The sequence below is a fragment of the Equus caballus genome, chromosome 24 (genome assembly GCF_041296265.1).
Source record: "Equus caballus isolate H_3958 breed thoroughbred chromosome 24, TB-T2T, whole genome shotgun sequence".
Lineage (NCBI taxonomy): Eukaryota > Metazoa > Chordata > Mammalia > Perissodactyla > Equidae > Equus > Equus caballus.
In genome coordinates, this window is record NC_091707.1 from 33,818,325 (window position 1) to 33,844,572 (window position 26,248).

The 26,248-nt window shown below is 45.5% G+C and overlaps 1 protein-coding gene and 1 long non-coding RNA gene across 2 annotated transcripts in view; one reads left to right on the top strand and one right to left on the bottom strand.

The window, feature by feature from the left end:
- The window catches only part of LOC138920666 (uncharacterized), an 80,811-nt gene that overhangs the window by 46,321 nt on the left and 8,242 nt on the right, over positions 1-26,248 (bottom strand). Inside the window, exon 2 of the long non-coding RNA XR_011432238.1 lies at positions 4,624-4,797. This is a non-coding gene — a long non-coding RNA (uncharacterized lncRNA). The remainder of the gene's footprint in view (positions 1-4,623; positions 4,798-26,248) is intronic.
- On the top strand, positions 3,495-24,509 carry BATF (basic leucine zipper ATF-like transcription factor). The gene is made up of 3 exons (XM_001492166.4): positions 3,495-3,810; positions 6,141-6,245; positions 23,962-24,509. The coding sequence occupies exons 1-3, from the start codon at positions 3,748-3,750 to the stop codon at positions 24,169-24,171; spliced, it is 378 nt and encodes a 125-aa protein (XP_001492216.1). The 5' UTR covers positions 3,495-3,747; the 3' UTR covers positions 24,172-24,509.

Genomic DNA, 26,248 nt, shown 5'->3' on the forward strand with positions numbered 1-26,248 from the left:
GATGCTAGCTGTATTATAACAGTTACTTGGTGGCTTTGTGGAGTTCTCCAGAATAACCTCGGCAGGATGCTTATATCGCAAGCCTTGCTACAACCATTCAGATACTGTGTAATAAAAAATAAAAACTAAATGCAAAACTATTGACAATGTAAAAAGTTTAAAATCATGTGTGGCAATACTATGTATTGCTCAGGTATACGTAAATATGGTTTAAGTATAGAGAAAGGCATAAGAAAGACAAAGGCCACATTCTGGAAAACGTTTACCTGGGTGGGGAGGAAGTGGGATTAGGAAGGGACATACAGGATATATAGATGTATATTATATCGCAATTTATTTATTAAGCTTACTGGTGGATACTCAAGTATTTATTATTCTTTAAAGATTTAAAAATAATTTATAATTAATACTATTGAAAGAGATCCATCTTTCTGTGTAAGAGCTGGGTTTTCATTTCTCTCTTCCTTCATCTCTGTTAAATACTAAAGCAGTGTATTGATTTGGAACACAGAATCCAGCAATCATTCATTCAACAAGTATTTCCTGTTGAATGATAGAATGTTCCAAGAGTTAAGAACTTCATCTGAACGTTATAACACTTATAATAACCTGTTTGATTAAATGACTACTTCCTCTTCTTTCTATGAGGGCAGGATCTCTGTCTTAGTCAGTCTTATGATTTCTGCTACATAGTAGGTATTAATAAATGTTAACTTAAGCTGAACAAAACATAAATATGACAGTTTTTATCCTTACAGAGCTTCTAATATACTAAGGGTGAGGAAAGATAGAGGACAATCCAGTTTACGATAAGTGCCATAAGTTATGAGCAAAGTTCTATGGGAATTCATTCATACATTTATTCACTTGACAACTATTTATTAGGCAGCTACTAGGCACTGGGCACATCATTATAAACAAGACAGACGTGGTCTTTGGTTTTTCCACAGCCCACTTATCACCCTCGTCATCACTACTTCGCTCGTCTACGCCAACAACATCTTTTACTTGGATTATTGCAATAATCCAATGGCATAATCCTAACTAGTCTCTGTACTTTCACTTTGCTCCTCTATAGTAAAATCTCCACTGCATCCAGAGAGATTCTGTGAAAATCTAAGTTAGAGCTCAACACTCCACTGCTCTGAAACCTCCGATGGCTTCTCCTCTGTGGGAGATTGCACAAATGGCCACAATTCTTTAAATTCCTCCTATCAAGAGGTGAAGTCTATTTCTCAACCCACTGAGTCTGGACTGGCCTTGTGACTTTCTTTGTCCAACAGAATATTGCAGAAGGAACGTTGTGCATAGACTGGGTCTCAAGAGGTGTTGAATGCTTCTGCCCTTACTCGGAATCCTACAACTGCTGTGTAGCCAAGACCAGGCAAGCCTGTGGAAGGATGGGAGACCACATAGAGCAAGACCAGCCTACAGGAACCAATTATCAGCCCACCTATCAGCTATCTGTCGACACATGACGGAGCCCAGCTAAGACCAGCCTAGCACAGCTTCTACCAAAAGAACCTTCCAAATGACTTGCAGACTCAGGCTTAACTAAATGGTGGTTGTTTTAAGCCATTGAGCTTTTTTGTGGTTTGTTAGGCAGCAAAACTAACCGATACACCATCTCATTCAGAGAAAAAGTCAAAGGACTAACTGTCTCCAGTACTTAAGAACATTGTCTGGTATATGGTAGGTGCTCAATAAACATGTGTTGAATGAAATTTATAAATGGAATTAACGTTCTAATGAGGGAAACAGGAGAAACTAAGTAAATAAACTAGTAAAATAGTTACAAAATGTGCTAAGTGCTATGAAGGGAAGAAATAGTGGCTGAGGGAAAGCATCACAGAGGGGAAGTGGGAGGGTGGGTCCTTCAAGAGCTCCCCATTTCTTCTAGAATAAAAGCCAAGATCCTCATAGTGGCCCCAAGACCCTACATGACCTCGCCCCCTGACACCTCGCTGACTTCATCTTTTGCCACTCACCACCTGTCTGCTCCAGCCACACTGGCCTCCCTGCAGCTCCTTTAATAAACTGAACACACTCCCACCTCAGCTCCTTGCTGACTCCAGTGCCTGGAATGCTCTCCCACTAGACACCCACACTGCGCACTCCTTCCCTTCTTCTGTGTCTCTGCTCAGATGTCCCCCTTCAGTAAGGCCCTCCTGACCACCCCGTAGAAACAGCACCCGCTGACCCTGGAATTCCCGACCCCCCAGCTGCTTTCGTTTCCTCCATGGCACTTGCACCATCTGCTGTCTTACGTCTTCCATGTTAACTTTTTTGCTTACTGTCTGCCTCTCCCACTCAGACGTCACTTCCATGAGAGAAGGAATTTCGTTTTGCTCAGTTTACCCTTAGGACAATATTGTCTTAGGGCAGAAATTCAGCCAGTGGATACAAACCCTTTTGGGGGCCATACTTCCTGTCAATCCTAAGGCTAAGAAGGCGAGAGTTTGCCTTTGAGCCATGCGGGGAAGGCAAGTTCTTTTGAAAAGGCCAGAAGGCCAGGTGAGGGTCGGGTGGCTTACTGAGAATGCCATAAATGTGCTCCTGGCAGGGCTAGTCGGGGGGCAGGGAACTGCCATCCTCATGGCACATTTCACACTCTGCTAGGGGCATGCTAATGCATGCTGTTATTTGCTTCTCGAAACAGCCCTGAGAGGCAGGCAAGGCAGGTTTTATCATCCTCCATGCACAGATGGAGACAGTGAGAGGCATAGAGCTCAAGTGAGCTACCCCAGGCGACAATACAATAAGTGGTAGTCAGAATTCAAATCCTGGTTGGTTTGGCTCTGAATACAGTGCTCACACAACTATTTTTTACTGTTTCTCCATTCTGGGCTCCGACTTCGCGACCTTCGCAAGATTCCAGGCCAGTCCGACAGCCGGATGCTTCAACATGGGAGGCATCTTTTCTCTAAAGACAGCACCCTGCCAAGAGGCATAGTGATGCATAAACTTTTAGAACATCAGTTCCAGAGCCTCCTAGGTGGCTTTTGGATCTTCCACAGCCTCTTGTGTTTGATAGACAGGAAAGGACCATGCCCTTGGGCCCCTTCATCCCTAGCCCACCGCAAGGCAGGCTGATGGCAAGGGCTATGAGGAAGGCCTACCTTAAGACAGGATGGACAGCTGCCTTCAGTTGAAAACCAGAAAGAAATCTCAGTCCCATTGCTTTATTTTGGTTTAAAAATCAAGTCGGGTGACAATGGAAACTGTTTCCCTGCTGTCCCGTCCTTTCTGCCCATGTTGACAGAAGACAAACTTGCTAATTCTGGCTGGGGTTTTTCCCTCCCTGGGCTGTTTTTCTCTTTTATCTTCATCAATTGAAGAGAGCTGTTCTGTGTTTCAAACTGTCGGAAGGTATCTGGGGTTTTGTGTATTTTTTTTTCTTTCTTTCACATAATTCTGTAGGTCTTTTCCCAGATATGTATTTTCTCTCAAATTAACTTCTAACTTTAAGTTTCCGCCCATGTGACTTCCAGCGTGAGTTACCAGAAACCACAAGAGAGAGCGCGCGCGAGCCCCAAAGCGAGCGACATGTCCCTGCGGGGAGCAGTGTTTCTGCACCCCAGAGTGAGGAGGACGCAGGGGTCAGAGGTGGCTGCAGGGCGGGCAGAGGAGGGACCTGTGGAGTGGGGTGGGCTGGTGGCCTGGGAGCAGTCAAGCAGGGAGGCCAGCTGGTGACAAGAGAACCCAGAGGCACCTGGGGCTGTGTGGAGAGCCCGGAAGATTGCAGCCATGCCTCACAGCTCCGACAGCAGCGACTCCAGCTTCAGCCGCTCTCCTCCCCCTGGCAAACAGGTAGAGTCTTCCTTTCCCTCCCTCCTACCTTCTGATTCTCCTGGGGGGGCAGGAAGAGGGCAGGTTTCCTTGTCTTGCCCAGGGAGCTGAGGAGCGAGGAAGTGGCTGGTGGCAGGAGCACTCTTAGACTCAAGACACAGTCTTTGCAATCAGGCTGTGCATACTGGAGGAGACCCTCATCCTCCCACCCTTTCTGCCAAAGCTCCTTTTCCTCTCCGTTCCCCGACGGTGCCCATTGCCTCCGCCTCACCTGGGGTCCCACCCCATGAAGCTTTCTAGGAAGCCAAGAGGAGAGTGAGCATCAAAGAACTCTGATCTCTCAGAGCAAAGGGTCTACCTCTCTCCAAGACAGTAGGACAGTGCGCGGAGGAGGATTAGAGTGGGCTGCTGGCATGTACAACCCACATGCTAGAGATGCGGTTTCCCAGGAGACAGCCATCAGGGCAAGAGAAAAGGGATCAGGGAAAACTAAAGAAGAAAACAAGCAGGTTAGAAGGAGGAGGAACCTGGGCCAGCACGGAAGGAGCTCTCTCTATCTACGAGGGCACAGCCCCTGTTGCTAGCACAGCCAGTGGAGAGGGATGCTGGAGTCGCGAAGGATAGCTGTTTCCCCTGTGGCTTCTGGACGGTGGAAGAAAATAAATCAGCAGGTGGCTTTGGAGATTTGTTGGGGACATTCACTAGCAGCTCAGCTCAGCTCTGGGGAAACCAGAGAAATTGAGGTAGAGATTCTGGGAACATTTGGAGTCTAGATTGTGACTTCCAAGTCGTAAGTTTTTGACTTGAGGATTGCCAAAAAATGGGACATCCTACCTGCCTTCCAGCTTCTGGGGCTTCTGTTCACCACATTCCTTGACATCCCTCGCTGTAGGAAGGCCTCTTCTTTCTCATCCAACACATCAATGGATTAAAATTTCTTCTCCAACTTTGTGGTTTTAAAACTGCATTCTTTCCTTAGCTCAGATATCCAAGAGTGTTTTCAACATTCTGCAGCCAAAATAAAAGCATAAAAATACGTAAAATAGCATCAGTCATAAAGATCTAACAGAGCCACAGGTGGGATGAAGTCCTAGCGGAGGCCTCTAGAGGGCTCAGGATCCAGGCCTCTGCTCAAGATGGTATCGGAGTGGCTCAGACTGCCTGGAAGTCTGTATTCTTCTTAGGAAGGAAATTACTCACGGCTTCCATGGTAACCTGGTTCCCCATCCCCCTAAGAGGAAGAGCACTTCCTTCCTATCTAACCCAACACCTTCCTACTGCCACAACCTGGAAGTGTTGGGCACTTTGGTGAGACAGAACACTTGGTGAGCACAGTCTTGCCCTAGGAACTGTGCCCCTCCAGCCTGCGGGGATGTGAGAGGGAACAGGGCAGGAGCTGCAGAAGGGTTTCACCCAGACTCCTACACTTACCCTGCAGCATCTGGGGGAAAGCTGGAGCCAACCTCCCTGCCCAAGTAGAGGACCTGCCCATCCATGGGGGCTGCTTAGAGAACACCCAGAGTTCCCCTTGTCCTCCTAAGCACCCATCACTACCTGCCATGTCCAGGTAATCTCCACCATTAAGGCCACTCTTGGCCTCTGGTTTGTACCAGGCGCTGTGCTCAGGGTCATGGAGAATGTCAAGGTCACTGAGCGTAATGAAGGGAATGCAGGGGAAAGAGGAGGCAGATCTGGGATGGGGACCTCAGCCCAGGGATGCAGCAGAAGACGCATAGGGTGCAAACCAGCGGGTGGTGGTGACAGGAGGGGGCTTGGAAAGGCATCAGGTTTCACATCGGCAGACATAACTCGCAGATTACTGTGAGCCCTCGAGCAAGCTCTTTGAGCCTCAGTTTCCTCACTTATTGTAAGATGGAAATAATAATATTAACATCACGAAAATGATGAACTAAGAGCATCTCGGAAAAAGCACTTGCACAAAACCTGGCACATAGTAGATGCTCAACAAAGTTTAAAAAAAATAGCAAGAAGGTTCTGGGCCAAAAAGTGAGAGAATTAAGGGTGGAGCAGCCCTGAAGAGGAGGAGAAGTGACAAAACACACTTCATCGCCTTAACCATTTTTTTCCAAAGACAGCCCTATTGAGGCCTCAAGGTCTTTTGCTCTCTTCCTGTATCTTTTGACCCCAAAATTTATAGACCTAAGGGAGCATAACAGAGTGTGGGGAAGAGTTCTCTTTTGGGTTCAGCCTTTTGGTAAATAGGGGCTGGATGTGCAAATGAAAAGGTGAAGGAATGGAAGGAAGGGTAGACGGATACCAAACACCATGAGAGCCTGTTTTAAGTCAGAAGAGAGGAGCAGACTCGCCTAATTATCATCTCTGCTTCCCAGGACTCATCCGATGATGTGAGAAAAGTTCAGAGAAGGGAGAAAAATCGCATCGCTGCCCAGAAAAGCCGACAGAGGCAGACACAGAAAGCCGACACCCTGCACTTGGTGAGTGTTCAGACTTTTCTTCATCCTCTTGAACCTTTGACTTTGCTCCCCAACCGCCCATGGACACTTGGACCAGAGTTTTGAGTCTGCCTGCGTGGGGACGTGTATACAGGGGGAGTTAGTGGAGGGGTGAGGACTGTGGGGTGAGCTGGGGGCGAGGCTGTCTTATGAGTGTGTTGAGAAGATTTTGTAGCACGGAATGGGCTAGAAGGCTGACAGAGAAATGAGCCCTTCTTCCTGAATGACCCCTGAGAGGGCAAGAGGGGTAAATGAGTTGAGTGTAAGAAGCTCAGAGGCTGGGTGGAGAGCAGAACCACCTTCTCAGAGATGCATAGCCAGAGGGAGCTCCATCCCTCATGAGCTTAGAGAGCAGAAGGCAGGACTGTCTTTGGGAGGAATTTGGAAGGCACTAAGTGCTTTGGGGGAGCCCATTATCCTGCGGTGCTAGGATCACACAGAGGTTTAGTTGGGCAGCCACCCTGGGCCCTGCATTCAGGGCAAGGAGGTCCACAGGGTGCTGCAACTTACTGCTCTTTTCTGAACATCACTAAGGTTTTATTTTGAAATTTCTGTCTTTAATGATATCCCAAGGGGTCTGTGAAAGATGCAGTTTCAAGTGAACCTATCTGGAATGGTCACCATCTTGGTTGAGTTGTCTCCAGTCTCAAACTTTCTAGAGAAGGCTCTGACCACTGGCTTGAGCAGGGGCCTTGAACTGCAATTCCACCCGCGGCCCAAGGCCCTACTCAGGGTTTCTAAATTCTGGCTGTGTGCTTCATAGAGCAATGCTTCCTCCCTGTCTCCCGCATCACCGCCTTAGCTGTCTTCACTCTGCCTCTTAATTTGGTCCTCGTTCAATCAACTCTTACTCCGCTGGCTCCTTCCTCTTCCATCCCCTCATCCTTTCTTCTAGCAACTCTGCCTTCCTGTCCTTCCTCCTGAACCATTCCTGAACCTCTAGCATCCTGGTAATTCATCTCAATGGTAAAAAGAGCAATTGGCACCAAAAATGAAAACACTTGTGTTTATTTGAAAGATTAACATGGCAACCAGTCAGCTAGGATAGTTGTTTTAATCTTACCAAAAAAAAAGGAAGATGTAGTTTTAGAAAAAACCATGCTTCTTTTAGCTTTATAAGGAAGGAGAGCAGGCTACACCACCTCTGATTGGATGCTTGTGTTTCATTTGAAATGTATTCAGCATATTCTCCATTGCACACTAACATAGTTTTAAGTTCATAAATATTTGTTGAACTGAAAAAAAGGAATGAATGAACACCGAGTTTGTTCTTCTCTTTGGTAACTCTGATCAAATGCTAAGTTGTTAGTGGCCCTGCTGCTTACGTTCCCCATGATTTCATTATGGCGTAGCGTCTGCAAACTCCAGTTTACTGTTTTAAGCTTAAAAATCTATGATCACCCACTTTGTCTCTATCAGAGCCTGATTCTAATTCAGTATTCTTTAGAGCAAGTAAACAAACAAAGAAATAAAAATTGGAAAGGATAAAACCTTCCTTTTTGTACAAGTAGACAATGTTCTGAGACTGGAAAAAAGCTATAAGCTTTATAAGTTTGTAATATTCTTTTTAATGCAGAATCTAAAAATAGCTCAGCAGCTCCACAGCCAAAAGGACAGGTTTTGAATCCCAGCTCTGCTGCTTGCTATCTGTGTGACCGACTTTAGAGATGTTCTTAACCTTCCTTAGACTCGGTTTTCTTATCTATAAAATGAGAAGTGACAGTAACTACCTCATAGAGATAGTGCATGTAAAGAGCTCAACCCAGTGCCTAGTATATAATAAATACTCAAAAAATATAAGTATAATAAGAGTAACATTAATAGTAGTTGATATTATAAGAAGCAAGATAATCACAACTGAGATTATATATATATACATATAGGTATATATTTCAGAATTTCAGGGCTAAAAGATTTCTTAAAGGCTGGAAAGTTCAGACACACTTTTGATGATTGAGAGTCATGTACAACACCCCCCAGAATGGTCCCCAGTGTATGCCTGATTCCTTTTAGTGATGGAGAGCTCTCTCCCTCCTAGCATGAGCAGAAGAGTCTTGCTATCTTGAGCTGCACTAACTGTCTCCATGTAAATTCAACCCACTGGTCTGCGTTCAACCCCTTGGGGGCATATCAATGAGGGTGACATATATGTCTCTTTGCTGTGGCAAGGTTTTCAACTCTGACTCAGCTGTCTCTCTGTAAGACGAGAGTTAGAACCAGAAGACTGAGCCCATCGGATGATACTAGTCATGACTACATTGGGATAATCTCTGGGGCTTGGGGTCTATGGAGCCCCTAGTCACATAGTCACCACATCCACACTCACATCCCCAGCCTCAGTCTCTAGAATGTTCCTGTCTTCCCCACACCTGGACACAAACTCCTCCTCTCTCTTTGTGAGCACCACAACGTTGGTCTTCACTCTCTGCCCAGTGAGTAGGTCACATCAGAGTTTACACAGCAAGCAGTCAATGCAACTTAACGTTTCCTGGCTTCAGGCAGAAGCTTTTGGCAGCAACATATAAATCTACCACCATCAAAAAGGGTTTGGCTGTGGTCTGACGTGTTCATTTCCTCTCAGACGATAATTAACCATCCATTATCCTCTTAATTATGTTTGTGATTTGGATAGAAATCTTCTGGTTTACCAATAGCATTCTGAGAGTTGAGTGCTTGGTTTGCCTTTGACTCCTTTCCATGCTTGGCTCCACTTGCTGAGGTTCTGGAACCATCCTCTGGCCCTCAGACACAACCATAGAACTCATCTACCAAAACTTTAAAGACCAGGGTTTAGAAGCTACTGAGAGTACAGTATCAAATAAGGACCATGTTTATACTAGTGTATAGCCTATATATGCTGGGGTAATATCAATTTCTCAGTTTCAACTTTGTCACTATTATCTCTCTCAAAATACCAAAAGAATTATTTTGTTTCTCCAGTGAGAGTATTGGACACTTACTATTTAACATTTTCAGTATTTATCTTATAAATGGTTTACACCAAAAGACTGTATATTGATTGCTTTTAAAATAGGAGAGTAAGGAAGGAGCCTCTTTTGATAATTGTGTTTAATCTCATGGCAGTGTGATAACATCCCTGGCATTGACTACTCCTCACATAAACTGGATCAAGTACTTCTTTTCATAATTGTGATATCAACAACGAGAGTCCACATTCAGTTTTAATTCTCCTTTGGTTGGGCCTCTCACACAAACACGCTTCACACTTTGCTCCTTTTTTCCCACAGACAACTGGAGAGTCTGTTAGGCATAGTAAAAGGAGAATTAAAAAAGGAGAAAGGCATATCTTGACCTGTTCATCTCCAAAAGATGTCAATAACTAATAAGTGGATCCAAGATAATCAGCTGAAAAATTATTAGAAATAATAAGAGAATGCAGTCAGCTTTCAAAATTAACACAAAAAGTAACAACTTTCCTATAAGCAAACCATAACCAATTAGAAAATTTAATAAAAGGAAAGATTCCATTTATAATACCAACAACCACAAATGGAAGGAAGGAATAAAATTTAACAAAAAATATGCATGGCTTATTATTTTTAACTTTAAGATTATTCTAAGTGACTTCAAAAAACACTCAAATAAATGGAAAGATACGCCTTATCTTACAAGATAGCAATTTTCCTTAAACTAATCTATAAATTTTATTTAACTTCATGTGATCCCAATAAAAACCCAATAGGATTTCCTGGGAGTCGGAGGAGAACTAGATTAGCTGTTCTAAGTTCCCAGTGAAAAATAACCATGTGAGAATTGTCAGGAAAATTTTAAAGAAGGAGGGTAATAAGAGAAGATTCGCTGAACTAGATATTAAAATGAATTACAAATATAGAAATCAAAACAATGTGGAAAAGGCAGAGCATTGGACAGAACAGAATACAGAAATAAACCCCCAAACAAACTGGAATTTAAGAACCAAATGTCAATCTGTAAAACGCAAGAACAAACGCAAAATGACTAGGATGGCATTTCAACCCAGTAAGAGAAAGTTAAACTATTCAATAAATAGAATTGGGACAACTAGCTAGCCATTTGTGGGGGAAAAAGCTAGAGTCTTCATTTCTTGTACAATACACATGGATTAAATGCAAAAAAAAAAAAAAAAGAAAACTAAAGAAATCTGAAAAAAAAATGAGCATTAAAAAATGTATTTTGGAGTGAAGTCTTTTCCAGATAAAATACAAAACCCTGAAACCATAAAGGAAAAGATTGATATACATTACCTTTAGATAGAAAAAGTGAAAATTTCTATAGAGCTCAAAATATTGTATGCAGAATCAAAGGCAAATGACAGACTGGAAAAAAGATTTGCAATACACCTGACCAAACAAGGATATCTTTACTTAATATATGAGCAATCTTATGAATAAGAAAATGACTAACAACCCAAAAGATAAATGAGTAATGATTATGTATAAGCAGTTTATAGAAAGACATAAATAAATGGCAAATAAATATGGAAAAGATGCTAGACTTCACTTAGGAGAATGGGAAAGCGACAGTGAGATTCCCTTGACAGATTGGCAAAGACGAAAAAATGTTGCTAATGTATGGTATTACCAAGGCGATGGAGAGGCAGGTACCATCACACAGTACTAGTAGGAGTATAAGTTGGTACAACTCCATTAGAGGATAATTTGACCATGTTCATCCAAATTATAAGTGCATATACTCTGTAACTCGGCAATTTTATATCTAGGAATTTATTTACAAACATACCCACAGATTATATATTATGTATATGTAGAGATAATCATTGCTGCATTGTTTGTTATAGCAAAGACTGGAAACAAGCTAAATATCCATCAGTAAAGGACTAAATAAACCATCGTTTGTCCATTCAGTGGAATACCACGAAGCTGGTAAAATAACGAGTTACATCGGAATGTGCTCATCTGAAAAGATGATCAAGTTTCTATACTCTTAAGTGAAAGAGATATGAATACAGTACATAGTTTGCCCCATGTGTGTTTTTAATAAAAAGAAACATAGATGTGCTTATGTGTATGAACTTAAAATTTCTCAAATAGGTTGCCAAAAAAATTGTTAAAGATATTTATTTCTGAAAAGTAGGAATAAAGTTCTAAAGCAGGAGAGAGATACTATGCATTTTTTTACCTTTTTTTATAGTTTGGATGTTTTTATCATATGCTTTTATTTTTAAAATATAGGTATTTAAATTCTCAACATCGATCATTACTCAACATAAGATGATTACTACATAGGATTTCTTTTCTAATTGTGGTTTCAAACATTGAATACTCTTCCATTGTGACGTTTTATCGCTTGAACATCTTACGCAAATATCTCAGTCTTTTGGGAGAACCAATTGTGGGCTGGGATTTGAGTAATCCTAGAGTCTGCAGCACTAGACGAGCCACCATAAGGGATGGAAATCGGTTCCATTGTGTGGCCATCCTGGTTGACCACAGTGGCCCTCAGTGCCTTACAGCAGGAAGGATTTTGAGTCACTGTCCCAGGTTAGTGGGAAAGAGAGTCGAGATTAATTGAGAAGCTTTCATGAAAAGGCCAAAAGTAGAGGAGAGGGTGGGCAGACAGTAACATTAGTCCAGATCTGTGCTGTTGACAAGTCAGATCTGGCCTCGAGGATGGACCGGGAAGCCAGGTAGAGTAACAGGGCCAAATAGGAAAGCCAGAACTGTCGGTACGCCCTTGGATGGGAGTGAGACAGGTGCTTGCCTGGGGCTGGCTCCTGAAGGAGTCCCACACTAGTTTAAAAAAAGAGGAACCTTTATAGGTCCGAGGGTACACCCTTAATGCCATATACAATAAACATCATGAGTGTAAATTATGCATCTACAACTGGAAGAAAACCGAGTAATGGAGGAAAAGTAGCTCAGCAAAGACAACCTCCCGGGCCTCCTTAGACTGACACTGTTGTTCTTGGTCTTCTGGAAAGGCCTGGAGGAGAAGGCTGCTTATGGTCCTTTTTCACTCCTGGAGTTCTTTTTCTCTCTCTGGGAGACCATGCCATAAGGTTTACTGGCAGAGAGAAGTCATAGGTCAAAAAAAAAAAAAACCAAAAACACAGAAGGAATGTTCTGGCTAGTTCCACCCTAAAAAATGTCAGTGTAAAATTGGTGACTCATCTGTGGAAAAGAGACATTTCTCTTGGGCCTCTATTGCTATGAATTTCTTTTATGAAAAACGTGTTAATTGAACACATGATTATGTACCAGGCACTGAGGGCTCTACCTGCAGTATCCCACTTAATCTGCACAAAAGCTCATTTTATAATTCCTGGATTAGGTTGAGTAACTTGTCCAAGGTCACACAGCTTATAACCAGGTCTGTCTGACTTTAGAACCCATCTTCCTAACCACTAGGCTACACTGCCTCTTCCTATGGATTCTCATGAAGATGTACTCATCTTCCCTAACTGATATCTCCCTTAAATCTCTTCCTGAATTTATTCTTTTGTTCTTTAAGCAACATCCTCCAAAATTCACTTTTCCTCTTCCATTATTAGGCCTGGTCAAGAAAGTAAAGACATCCCTTATGCAATATGTCAATAAATCCATTGAAACCATTTTTAAAGAAAGCTGTGTAGCAATAAATATTAACATCTTACATGAGAAGACCCTCTGGCACAGCAATTCCACTTACAAGAGTTTGAAGAAAAGATGATGCACAAAGATGCTCAATTCATCATTATTTGTGAACAGTAAACATTTTATCAATACCATAAGATTGGACAGATGCCCAGCACCAGGGAATTAAGTGTATTATGATACATTCATACAATAGAATTTATGCTGGCACTAAAAATGACTAGTAGATCTATGGTATCAACACAGACATAGTATTTAGTGGAAAGAGCCAGTTACAAAGAGTGTAGCCCTGTTGATGTAAAATTTGTGGGTTCGGGCACGTTTGCATGCATAAAGAGATGTCTGGAAGGACAGTCTCTGAAATGTGAACAGTGGTTATTTATGAGTGGGTGAGTTTTGAGTAACTTACTCTAGTCCCAGTACTTTTCGGTAATTTTTTTTTTTTGAGGAAGATTAACCCTGAGTGAACATCCGCCACCAATTCTCCTCTTTTTGCTAAGGAAGATTGGCCCTGAGCTAACATTCATGCCCATCTTCCTCTATTTTATATGTGGGACGCTGCCACAGCATGGCTTGATGAGCAGTGTGTGTGTCTGCACCTGAGATCTGAACTAGCGAACCCCGGACCACTGAAGCGGAATGCACAAACTTAACCACTACGCCACCAGGCCAGCCTCTCGTAATTTTTTTATTATGATGCATGTGTACCATTTTTAACATCAGAGTAAAAAATTAGACTATTTTCTTTGGGAAGGAAGAACACGTCAAGGCAATCTACCACCCCTAACGGCTTGCCCCACTGACGATGGGTCAGTGTGGGTAAGTTTGGGAGGCACTTTTGAAAAGAGGCCAGCTCCACACTGGTCTTGACGTTATAAAGAATTTCCGTCCAAACAGGATTGTAGGTCCCAGGTCACAAATTGACAGCACCCATTCAGCAGACATCTTCATGAAGCCGCTCTCGGCAGTACCAGACTTCTTTCTCTTGAAAAGAATGGAAGAGTCTCACCAAAGAGCTGGGCCCATGCTGCTTGGGGCTTGTCTTCCTCTCCTCTGTAGGACTCAGTCTGGCCCACTGCTTCCTGGGGACATAGATTGGTTCCACAGGACAAAATCCCCTTCAGATTGTGGACTATCTGGAGAGGGTCCCGTCAGGAGTCCACATGGTAGCTTGTGGAGGGAGTAACAGTAATTATGGTCATACTCTCTTGTTTATAGAATCACAGAATTAAAAGGAAACTTGGAGATGCTCTAGGACAACTTGCCGTGCTATGACGAGGACACTGATGTCTTCCTCAAGGACACCCCAGAAAACAAACCTCTTGTCCTCCCACCATTTGCTTTTGTTTTGTGCCACTTTGCTGAACAGGACTTTGCTGTGCAGATAAGGTTGCTCTCGCCTGCCCTTTTGCAAAGGATAAACCAAGAAGTAGGCCAGTAACCCGAACACCTGCACGACCTAGACGGTCTGCAGCAACAGAACCCAAGCAGACAGCGAGAGACCAGAGAGAGTCCGAGGTTGAGACGGGCTGAAGTTTAAATGTTCCTTTATTTAAAAAGGTCTTAAAGTTGTAATCCAAAATTAAAGGGACAGTGACATATTGGGGAAAATATTTGCACCAAACTAAATAAATGCAGCTTTAATATTTATACTATAGAAAGGACATCCTTTTTTAAGAAAAACATCAAGACTCCAATAGATAAGCGGGCAGAGGCTATGAACTGAAAGCTTACATAACATTTTTCCTTCCAAAATGAAAATAACCTAATTTTCTATGCTGATTGTGCAAACAATACACACTAAGGTTTTCTCAATCTTGACACCATTGACATTCTTGGTTGTGTGTGTGGGTGGGTGTCCCAGGCGTTGTGAGACGTGCAGTTTACTCACTAGATACCAGTAGCACCGCCTCACCCCCCAGGTTGTGACAATCAAAAATATTTCCAAACCTTGCCAAATGCCTCCAAAATTGTCCCTGGTTGAGAATGCTGTCCTAGGGAACAGACACATAGAAAGTTCTTCCTCCTTAGTAATTGGCAACTTGTGACATTAAAACGAAATTAAGAAACCTTCAAAAAGGTAGTTGGCAAAATAAAATTGTTTAAAAGTATAACACCTAACTGCCGACGAGGTGTAGTAAAATTGATACAGGCGTTCACCGCTGGTGAAGTTGTGCACCTTACAGAACCCTGCTACAGCCACGCTCACCCGAGACTGGAAGGCTGACTGTGCCCTTTGCTCCAGTCTCACTCCTAGGAATTTATCCCAGGAAATAACTGAACAGCAGCAAAACCCGGCATGGATCAAGATGTCCACTGTCCATAATTTATAATAGCAACATTTTGATACCAACCAAAACGTCCAATGTTGGAAAGCCGTTTTAAGTAAATCGTAGATCATCCATTTGATAATGTGTCCATTAAAAATAACAATCAGGGGCCAGCCCAGTGGCGTAGTGGTTAAGTTTTCACACTCTGCTTTGGCGGCCCTAGGTTCACGGGTTCGGATCCTGGGTGGAGACCTAGCACTGCTCATTAAGCCACTCTGAGGCGGCGTCCCATGTAGCACAACCAGAAGGACCCACAGCTGGAACACACAATTATGTACTGGGGGGCTTTGGGGAGAAGAAGAAGAAAATCAATCAATCAATCAATCAATAAGAAGATTGGCAACAAATGCTAACTCAGGTGCCCATCTTTAAAAAAAAAAATTTTTTTAATTACACCAAGATAATAGGTATGAACTGGGACTGTCCCAGTAGACGTCTGATTGCCCTAGATTTAGGGGAACCAGGGAGGGCAACCTGGAGCTCTTACGAAAATTCAAGAGTAGTGATAAAGTTCAGAGCCAAGCAGAGGGGACTAGATTCCTGGGGCCACGATGCACCTGAGGACCCTGTAACTCAAATATTTTCTGGGTACTCAGCTGGCACAAGAATATGCCTTATTGCTCAGGGGGTGGGGTGGTCCAGAACATTAGAAAAGCAAAGGCCATATTCCCAGTACTAGAGCTAATGTCAGCAGAAATGATCCATTCAGCTGGACAAGGAGATAGCAGCCTCCTGTGTGCCTGACAGAGTGAGGAGGACCTCAGGAGTAGAGGCTGCTGTGCTGCAGAGAGCAGGAGCCAGATGAGGAGTCCACAAAACGAATTCAGAACCTGCCTGGGGGATGTGTCTGAACCTAAATTCCGATCTACAAAAGGGGACGCAACAACACCTCGCTGGGCTGTTTGAGAGTTAGGTGAGGGAGCCAGTGTAAAACAAAGCAATATTGCATTTTTTGCTTTGTATTAAGGAGAAGATTATATTTATTCATTTGTTTAATGCAGGGAGCCTGGCATTCCCCATAACCCCATCAGATGGAGATATCTGATGTATTATCATAATGGAAGCATATGCCCTTCCTTCCAGTTGTTTATAAAAACTTTAAGAACACTAACTAACTGTTCAACTTGGCTTTCACCACAGCTGTTCAAGTCTCCTTTGCTTGGTGGGAATGGGGAAGGTCGGGTCCCCGCCGGCGAAATTACATGCAGAGTTCCTAGAGCGGCGTCATTCTGCGGCTCCCGCTCCATAGCTTCAGTTTAGGGAACAACAGTGTCGCTAAGCAGGGGTTGGACCTGGGCCTTTTTTAGAAAACGAATCTCTTGCCCTCGTTTGTCACTACCCTGGAGTTAAAAAGGAGAGGCTGTTAAGGTACTGAAATAGTGCCTCGGAAGTTTCCTGGAAACCACAAATTTACGTAGGTAACTCTTCAGAATCGGAGACCCCAATGCAGGTCTCCGATTCTGGTCAATTATCACAGATCCCAAGCTGGCAGTCAAGCAACGTGACTTTATTGGACTTACTATGTGTCAGGCCCAGTTCTAGTCACTGAGGCCAGAACAGTGAAGACAATGACAGCCTCACCCTCACGGAGCTCAGCCATCTAGAGGGTAACTAATCTGGTAAAGTTATTAGCAATAAGGTCCAAGAGGCGCCCTCCCTCTCGCCTTTCCATCATAAGAAGGAGCTGTTCTGGGCTACTTGAAACTGTTTTCACCAAAGATGATACTAATGTAATGGTAAGGCTCTTTGCCTTAAGCATTTACTTTTAGAAAATTTTTTTGACTTAGAAATGTTCTCCCACCTCTTTAAAGTCCTTTATATTATATTTATATTATTTATATTATGTATTATAAAATAAAATATATTTAATAAAACAAAAATATACATATATAAAATATAATAAAATATATTAATAAAATCAAACATTGAATACACTTATATTATTTTAATATTATTAAATATTACCTATATTTTATATTATTTGTATGATTACTATATTTTTAATTTTCAATGTTATTAAATATTGTTTATATTTAATAATATAATTTATATTATTTACATTTTGAAATATTTAAAATATTTATTTATTTTTAATATAATTTATATTATCATACTAATTTTATTGTATTTATATAATAATATAATATTATTTTATGTTCGGCTATGAACATGATTCTCCAGCTCCTTGCTCATTAAGCTCACCTGGGAATTATTTTTTTAAATCTTGATGCCCGAGACCCACTCTGGAACAATTAAAGTGGAACCTCTCAGGGGTGAAGTCTAAGAATTAAGATGTTTTAAAGCTCTTTAGGTAGCTGCAGTGGGCAGCCCGTGTTGAGAACTGGGGAGTAGTGACGTTTGAAGCCTGTCGGGTCATTTGGTAGAATGTGTGGAGTGAGTTTGGGGTAATTAGGTGGGTATTTACCCACTCTGTCCCAGAGGCCCGGCAGCTTAAAAAAAGACTGAACAAACAGTTCAAACCTTCGTGTTGATGGCAATTATTGGCTGTTCATTTTTCAGAACTGGGCTTGCCAGTGATAACCTTTCCAACTTGAGTTAGCAGTCAGGATTGCATTCGGTTACAAGAAATAGAAAAACTGTCAGACATAGGCATCAATAAGTCATGGTTTATTTCTCTCATATAATAAGAAGTTCAGAAGTGGACAGACAAGGCTAGTGTCAGGATGTTGGCAAAGAACCAAGCTCCTTCTCTCTCTCTCTCTGTGCAGACAACCTCAGTAGGTGTCTTTCATCCTCAAGGCTGCAAAATGGCTGCTGAACATCAGTCTGTGTTGAGGGAGAATGACCTTTGTCCTGGTGAGGCTTTGCCTTTTTAGTTGGGAAGGGCACCTCTGTGCTTACATCTCATTGGTCAGAATCTGTCACATGGTCCCCCCTAGCTGCAAGGGAAGCTCGGCATTTGAGACATTCTTTTTCCAGTCTCTCTAGAGGAAAGTAAGGGGAAGGAATTTAGGACAGAGGCTGTGTGAGCCAACCTATAGTGTTTCTCACATAGGAGGTCGATGAAATCATAGTCCTGAAAGCCAAGGAACGGGCGACAGGACTCCAGACAGGGCCCTGAGGCATGGCTGATGCGGCTAAGCATCGGCTGATGATGAGGGCACTCAGGCCTTAGAGCTTCAGCTTGCAGGCATGAAAGTGAAGACTTCTCCAGAATCAGACACGTACATTACTCAGTGCAAAGACCTGTGGCTTAGTGATTGTTCTTCTCTCCTTATCCAGTGAGGAGCAGGAGTTGGGGCTGATTTCCCCGGGATGGGTGGCAGAGGCAGGAAGGCATAGATCCTCCTCTGGCTTGGGCAGTGTCCTACCTCGCAGTTCTCAGACTTCTCCAGGAAAGGTGGGCTCCACCTGTATCTGCATCTGCTGGCCCGGGCTTGGTAACTGCTGGAGACTGAACATGTAGCTGGGTGTGAGGGATATACAGCAAGCGTCACACACAGCTCTCATATTTAAGTGTGGGTGGGAGCTAAAAGGTCACTGTACCAATAAATGACTGTGTGTTCTGTTGAGGAGGAAACACACAGGGACTATTTTCACCCTTCTGGAAATTTCGATTAGAAAATTCAAGGAGAAGGTCAAGACACTAAACCAGAGCTAGCAGGAAGGAGGACCAAGTTCTGCTCAGAATGCCTGGGGAGTCCCTGCCACAGCCTTGGGTAAAATGCCTGTCCTTGGCCTTGTAGTCCCAGCTGGCTTCCCTGTGGGTAAGGGACCTGTCTGGGGATTCCCCATCATTCAAGAGCTCTTTGAGTGACCCCCTTCTCGCCCCTCCAGTAGGGAATTTCCCAGAATGTTCCCACACCCCCATGAAGCCTCTTGCTTAGCCACCCCCAAGCTGTTTGTGGTTCATGATAGGAGTGGCATCAAGTAATAAGCCCACAGATGAGGGCGAATTGTTAACGTTAGCATCTGGATTCACATGAAGCAGCAAAGAGGGAAGATGAAATTGGAAAGCCAGCAGGGCTGAGGCCTCACAGGGGATAATTACCAAATATCATAAGATTTAAACAGACTTCAAAGGCAAGACAGGATGGTGGGTGCAGACTCTGAAGCCAGACTGCCTCAATTCGAGCACGGGTGCTGCAACTTACAAGCTGTGTGACCTTGAACAAGTCACTTAACTTCTCTGTGCCTTAGTCTTTCCTCCTCTGTAAAATGTGGATAATAATATATCTACCACATAGGGTTGTTGCAAAGATTAAATATCATGATAACTGAAAAATACTTAAAAGAGTGACTGGCACATGGTAGCATTCAGTAAATGCTTGTTATTATTAAGTCAAGCTAGATTATTTTAGCTACATTATTTTATTTTAAAAATTTGGCTTCTACTAATATTTCTCATATAAATTGAGCGTACATCCTCTGCCCCAAACACACACACACACACACACACAACCTTCCCAATAGGTGGAGGTTAGAGGTTCTAGTTTGCTAATACACTCTGATAGTCAGTTTGGAATCTGAAATAGCTGAGAGCTGGAGAGGGCTTGGAGATCTTCTAAGCCTGTGGTTTTCAACACACGCTGCACGTTAGAATCCCCTGGGGAGCCTTCAACAACCCAATGCCCAGGCTGCACCCCAGATGGATTAAATCAGAATCAGGCATTAGTGTTGTTAAAGCTCCTCAGCGCATCCTACTGACCCCAGTGTGTGGCAGAGGTTGAGAATCATTGTTTGGTCCAGTCTTCCTGTTTGAAAGGGAGGCAACTGGGGCTCAGAGAGGGAAAGCAAGTCACTGAGGGTCACCCAGCCAGGACCAGGACCCAGGACCCCTGACCCCAGTTACTGCTGATTATGCCCACCGTTGTCATGTATTCTCGCTCTGCATCTGGAGGAAGGTCTGGCCGAGTTAGCCCGCTAACAGAGCGGCTGGACAGGAGATCCTCGCCCCTCTCAGGGCAGGGGGCAGATGATCCGCTCTCTGGTTGGAAGAATATGACCGACTCAGGGCTCTTGTGCCGTGTTGTGTTGAGGGATCACCCAAACCAAGACCCAGCTGTCCCTTGGGAGACCGCAGGGCAGCCGAGGACTTCTTAGTGAGCTCTGGAGACCTTTGGTCACCTGCGTGGCCAGTCCCCCAGGAGAAGCAGTTGGGTGTGCTGGACGCAGCACAGGGCAGAGAACGGGGAAGCCCCAAGCCAAGCCCTGCTCGGGCCCCTACGTGGTTATGGGGCTTCAGACCAATCACTCACTCACTCAGAGTTTCTGGACCTCTGAGAAAATAAGTGTCTGGAGGAGAATCCTATTGCCCTTTCTCCCTGCAGCTGCTGCCACCAGCCTGTGGTCATTTGGGGGAATATGCGGAGTAGGTTTGTCCCAGGTCTCAGTTGGCTTGATCTGTAAAGTGGGGGTAATGAGAACAGCTGGCCTTCTGTATCCACCCCAGCGGGCTCTTGTGGGGAGCCTGAAGGCCCTCGATGAATTCTAAAAAGTAGAAGGCAGATCACGTGGGAGCCCGAAGGCAGGCTCACCCCTCCCCCACCGTCGCATGCGTGTTAGAAGCTGAAACGTACACGTCCCAAACATTCCTTTCCTCTTCGCTCTCACTGAGTTCTAGGTTTCCAGCCCCCACTGGAAAGTTAGGGGGAAGTTAGAGGACGTGATCGTTGTACCTCTGGGTAGACAGCAGCTCCCGTGGCTGCCCTTGCCACGTGTCCCTGTGAGCCCTTCCCAGGGCGTGACTGCACAGGGAGGTTCAGAGCGGACCGAGCAGCGGCAGGTGGGGATGTGGAGGGATGAGGCCCCAGATCAGCCACTTCCTCCTGCAAGGGAAGTCGAACTCTTCCTCCTGCATGCGTCTGGCGGGCTGCAGGCCCCTGGGCTGGCAGGGCTGCTTTCTCTGGGGCCCTCGCAGGAAGCAGTCTTGCTTCCCAAGGTACAGACAAGTTTCTTGTCACAAGTGGTGGCTTTCTGATTAGAGGCGGCCGCGGTTATGAACCGCCTCCTAGAGCTCTGGGATCTGCAGGCAGGGGGGCGGACGCAGGGAGACGAGAAAGCAGCCAGCGAGCGCTCAGCGCAGCTTGCGCCGGGAGGAGGAACCTGCTGTCACTTCCCGAAAGCTGGGCCTGCCTCTGGGCGGGGAGAAGGTCAGAGCAGTTCGTCCCTGCAGCCCGCCCACCCTGCCCCTCCCTGAGCCTCGGGGTTTGCCCAGGCTCTTCGGAGCACAAAATTTACGGTAAATGTTGTCACCAGTGGAAACTCTCAGAGGGGGCGAGGAAAAGAGCTAGAGGAAGGGGCCAGGACTCCCGGTCCCCAGTTCCCGTCTTACCGACACCCCCCGGCTCATGTGTGGCTTTATCTCACCTTTCGGTAAAGAGGGGATGCCCTCCCTCTGGGATGTGCCCGGAAACAACCAATGGTAAGATCAATGAGCCAGCCACCCTTTGCAGAAGCAGCAGCCAGGGGCTCCGACTCCACCAGCATGGCTCTTGGTGTCCCACACGCAGCAGCCCATTTTAGAGATCGGGCTTTCCTTCGCACAGACCTAGGCACATTTTCTAGCTTGGAGCCTCATGCAGGAAGTGCCAGGCTGAGGCTGAGCATGCTGGCATCTGTCCTTCAGAAATGGATGGAAACGGGCTCGATGGGTTCATAGCTCCTCTTTTTTAAGAGGACCCCCATTGGTGCCGGCCTGGTGGCGTAGTTGTTAAGTTGCGCACTCCACTCCAGCAGCCCGGGGTTCGGGGGTTTGGATCCCGAGTGCGGACTTACATACCATTCATCACACCATGCTGCAGCAGCATCCCACATACAAAATAGAGGAAGACTGGCACAGATGTTAGCTCAGTAACAATCTTCCTCACCAAAAAAAGAGAGAAAAGAACCCGCATTGTATATATATATACACCACATCTTCTTTATCCATTCAAAAAGACAAAAGTGTGCCATTTATGACAACATATACTCAACAATACTTGAGGGTATTATGCTGAGTGAAATAAGTCAGACAGAGAAAAACAAACTCTGTATGATTTCACTCATATGTGGAAGATAAACAAACACATAGAAAAGGAGAACAGATTGGTGGTTACCAGAGGGGGAGGGGGTGCAGGGAGGGCAAAAGGGGTAAAGGGGCATGTGTGTACGGTGATGGATAAAAATTGGACTGCTGATGATGAACATGATGCAGTCTATACAGAAACTGAAATACAGTCATGTGCACCTGAAATTTACACACTGTTATAAGCCAAGATGACCTCAATAAAATAATTTAAAAAAAAAGAACATCCCAGGTGCATTTGTTAGGGTAATTAGCAGTGTAACTAGCTCTTTCATTAGCCTGCAGCTCATGTTCCTGATGGACGACTTAAGGCAAATTTTAAATGTCTAGTTATCTTATATCTGCTCACTGCCCCCCATAATTTTGAGTCAACTTCTAGCCCAGCCGTTGATGTCATCAACTAGTCAATCAACAAACATTTGAGTTCCTACTATGTGCCAGGCACTTAATAAGTCCTTGAATGATTAAAATAAATTTAATATCCTATTTAACTAGTGTTTTCAAACTTGCCTGATCATTAGAATGACCTGGGGCACTTGGTGAAAATTCAGATTCCTAGAATTCACCCCAAATCCCAAACCCACTGAGTTCAAACCTCTAGATTTCAGCAACAGCCTGAAACTATATTTGTAATAAGCCCTCAAATTAATACAAATGATATGGCAAGTTTTGGAAATGCTGACCTAAATCAAACAGAACTAGAAAAGGAAGACCTGGACTCCAAATATCAGGTTGCTTTTTGGACTGAAAGGTGATTTATTTGCATCTCCAGGGCCATTTCCCCTTCCTCTCTGGGCACTAACTTGTATCGGAGAAAGTCAGTTTGATTGAGTCAAGGAATGTGAACCTTAAAATGCAATTCCCCCAGGGTTTTCTGAAGGCGCAATTGTTTTCCGGTATATGTTAATTGCTGGAGGGTAACTGGTGATTAATTAATGATGTGATCAGTACCCAGCACTCTTTGCCCTCAGTTTTCCTGATCAGCAGGTATCTGATGGTTCCCTTAAGCAATTGGGGGAAGATGTTTCTGGAAAAAAGGAAGCACATGTGATTGGGACACGCCCAGAGTACAGTAAAACAGGCAGAATGGAGTGGAGTCGGACACTGGGGTGGATTTTGACCGTTTAATATTTATCAAGACCCTAAAGTGTTTTAGAATCTGGGTGAAGTAGACAATTACAATAAGCATGGCCTCTGTCTGTAAGACTAAGTGCAAAGCTTGGGGAGACCTGGAGAGCACCTGTGACAGAGTGGAAATCAGCGTGAGATGTTCTCCCTCACCGGTTCCCATTTTCTCAGGCTCCAGCCTGCCCGCCAATTGCCCTTGACATACGCCTGCCCCTCTCAGCCTACCTACACCCTCTCGGGGACCCCTGTACATGTGCACACACAGAAGGGCACACGCACACACAGATTCACACATACACTTCTGTTAGATGGAACCATATGAAACTGCCATTCTTATAGGTCAAAATAGGCAGATATCAGCAATTTCATTTGGCTCAACCTAATATCTATGCACATATATGTTCATATATACATGTGCTTATTTAGATGCCCCCATACACACACGTGACGCTGACAAATATATATGCACACGTGCACACACTCACATGCGCGGAAAAATTCACCCATGCCGTTCTGCATGGCTGTGTTAGTGAAAACCTAATATGGACTCCTCCTGCTCCCCCACCCCCAATCTTGCTGTCTTCCCTGAACTTAATGTCCAATGCCGGTCCCCCCCACAGGAGAGCGAAGACCTGGAGAAACAGAACGCGGCCCTGCGCAAAGAGATCAAGCAGCTCACAGAGGAGATGAAGTACTTCACATCAGTGCTGAGCAGCCACGAGCCCCTGTGCTCAGTGCTGGCCACGGGCACGCCCTCACCCCCCGAGGTGGTGTACAGCACCCATGCCTTCCACCAGCCTCACGTCAGCTCCCCGCGCTTCCAGCCCTGAGCTCCCAGAGGTGGGGGAGAGCGGAGCCCCCCACCCCCAGCTGCTCCGGCAGGCCTCAGGAGGGGCACACAGACTGTGGCCAGGCTGCCCTCGTCCCTCGGAGCCCTCTCTCCAGCTGGAGACCGGAGGCAGAGGCCTGGACAAGGATTGAGCACAGGACCGTAGCAGCTGGAAGAGTGTGAGACCTCCCAGCAGTGAGGCAGCCCGTCGGTGTGTGCTGGACCCTATGTGGGTGGGAGGCCCCATCCAGAGTTGTACCAAGCATAATGCCCGAGTCCCGTGGCAGAGGGAGGAGGGCAGGAAAGTGTTATTTTTCTAAATAAATGTCTTAAAAAGAAGCCAATTTCCTCTTTTACACTGTCCCTTGAAACCCTAAACTCTGTGGGGTTGGGCCTTCTTTCATTATTGGCCTCAAGAGCCCTTAAACCTCTAACAGCTCTGCTTTTCCAGAGTTTGTTATCAGCTTGGGAAGCTGGGTATATTCACAGCATCTTCAGTCATCCCTCTAGGCATCTTCTTGATTTTCCTCCCAAATCCTCTCTCCATGACCTCCCACCTTCCAGTCCTCTTTGCCTGGTGCTCTCTGGACTGTCAGCGGGTCATTTTCTGACAGGGCGAAGGACCAGGGCAAGATGTGTTCAGGGGAATGGGCATTCAGGTTGACACCGCCATCTCGCACTTACACAACCACACTTACTCAGCTCCACACAGACAGCCTGCTCTGTGCTGCCGTGTGCCAGGCCCTGAGCAAGGTGATCTAGGAATACAGGGTGACACCACACAGGTAAGGCAGCCCTTTCCTCGTGCTCTCATGGGGCAGCACGAGCCTTCGGGACACGGGGACTTTCCAGCCAAAGCGTCTCCATGTCCGACTGAGGACGCCACCTCCCCTCGGGAAGCTGTGATAAAGGTTGCCTGTCTCCATGAGGCTCTGCAGGCTGCCATCCTGGGCACAGCTGGAGGGCAGCAGTGGCTCAGGTGGCACAGAGTTGTCTTCAGGACTTCAAGTTCATCAGTTTGGGCAGAGCCTGAAACCAGCATGTTCTGGTTCCCCCACTCCGATGTCCACCTGTTCATCAGAGATCCGCAGGCCGAGTGCCTACTGACCTGCACGCACAGCCACACCACCGCCCAAGAGCAACGGCAGGTCCTGCCCACACACACAGCCCCTGCTGAGCCAGCTGGGGACAAAAGCGATAGACATCTGATTTAGCTCCTTCGGCAGCCACCCTCAGTCTCATCTGTTGGTCCTTCGGAGGGACTACCACTGCCCGCTGGCCCCCAGCTGGCAGCCATCTTGGGATGTGGTGACCACAGGGGAAAGAGAGGCGCAGGCCTGTTCCCCGGTGCCAGCACCTCCTCCACCTGTGGCTACCAGCCATGCTTAGTTGAGGCAAGGTCTCAATTCTGGTGCTCCCCACCCAAGTCTCTCCCACTCCGCTGGGGTTATGCCAGTCGGGTTAGCATGATTACTAAACCCTGCAGAGTCTGGGAAAGCTGGGTCCTAGCGTGTGGTCACCTGGCCTCCTAGAGACCTGTCTGTGGGAAGAGTCCAACCCAAGGGCTTCTGAAGGCACACGGTCGCCGCCACGCCCCTCACTCCTGAAGCCAGTGCATGTGGATGCCCAGAGTGTGGGAACTGGGCTCAGAGCCTGTTGGAGGCAGCCCAGAAGACCTTCCCCGAGCGTCAGCATCGCTTCCAGTGCAGAACGCAGCATTTCACCTTTGGTCTCCCAAGAGAACTGGGTGAATGGGGCTCCTCGGCCGGTGCGTGGACTCAGTGTAGACCAGGCTGTGTGACGAGGGGCTGCAGCAAGGAGGCGCTCCCTCATCAGTTTCCCTCAGCGCCTGGTCTCTGGTAGCTAAGGCTCTGGGTGGCCTTGTCCCAGAGCAAAGAAGACAATCAACGTTTCAGATGTTGCAAGCATTGAATAGAACTGGCTTTTCTTTCTCAGTCTTGGGAAGCAGAACGTTAGGCCCTGCTTGCTTTACAGCCACCTCTGCCACGGCCTGGCCTCTCCTGGGAGGCTGGGGCAGGCTTCTTTCCAATCAGAGATTTTTCTCCCCACCCCTGCTC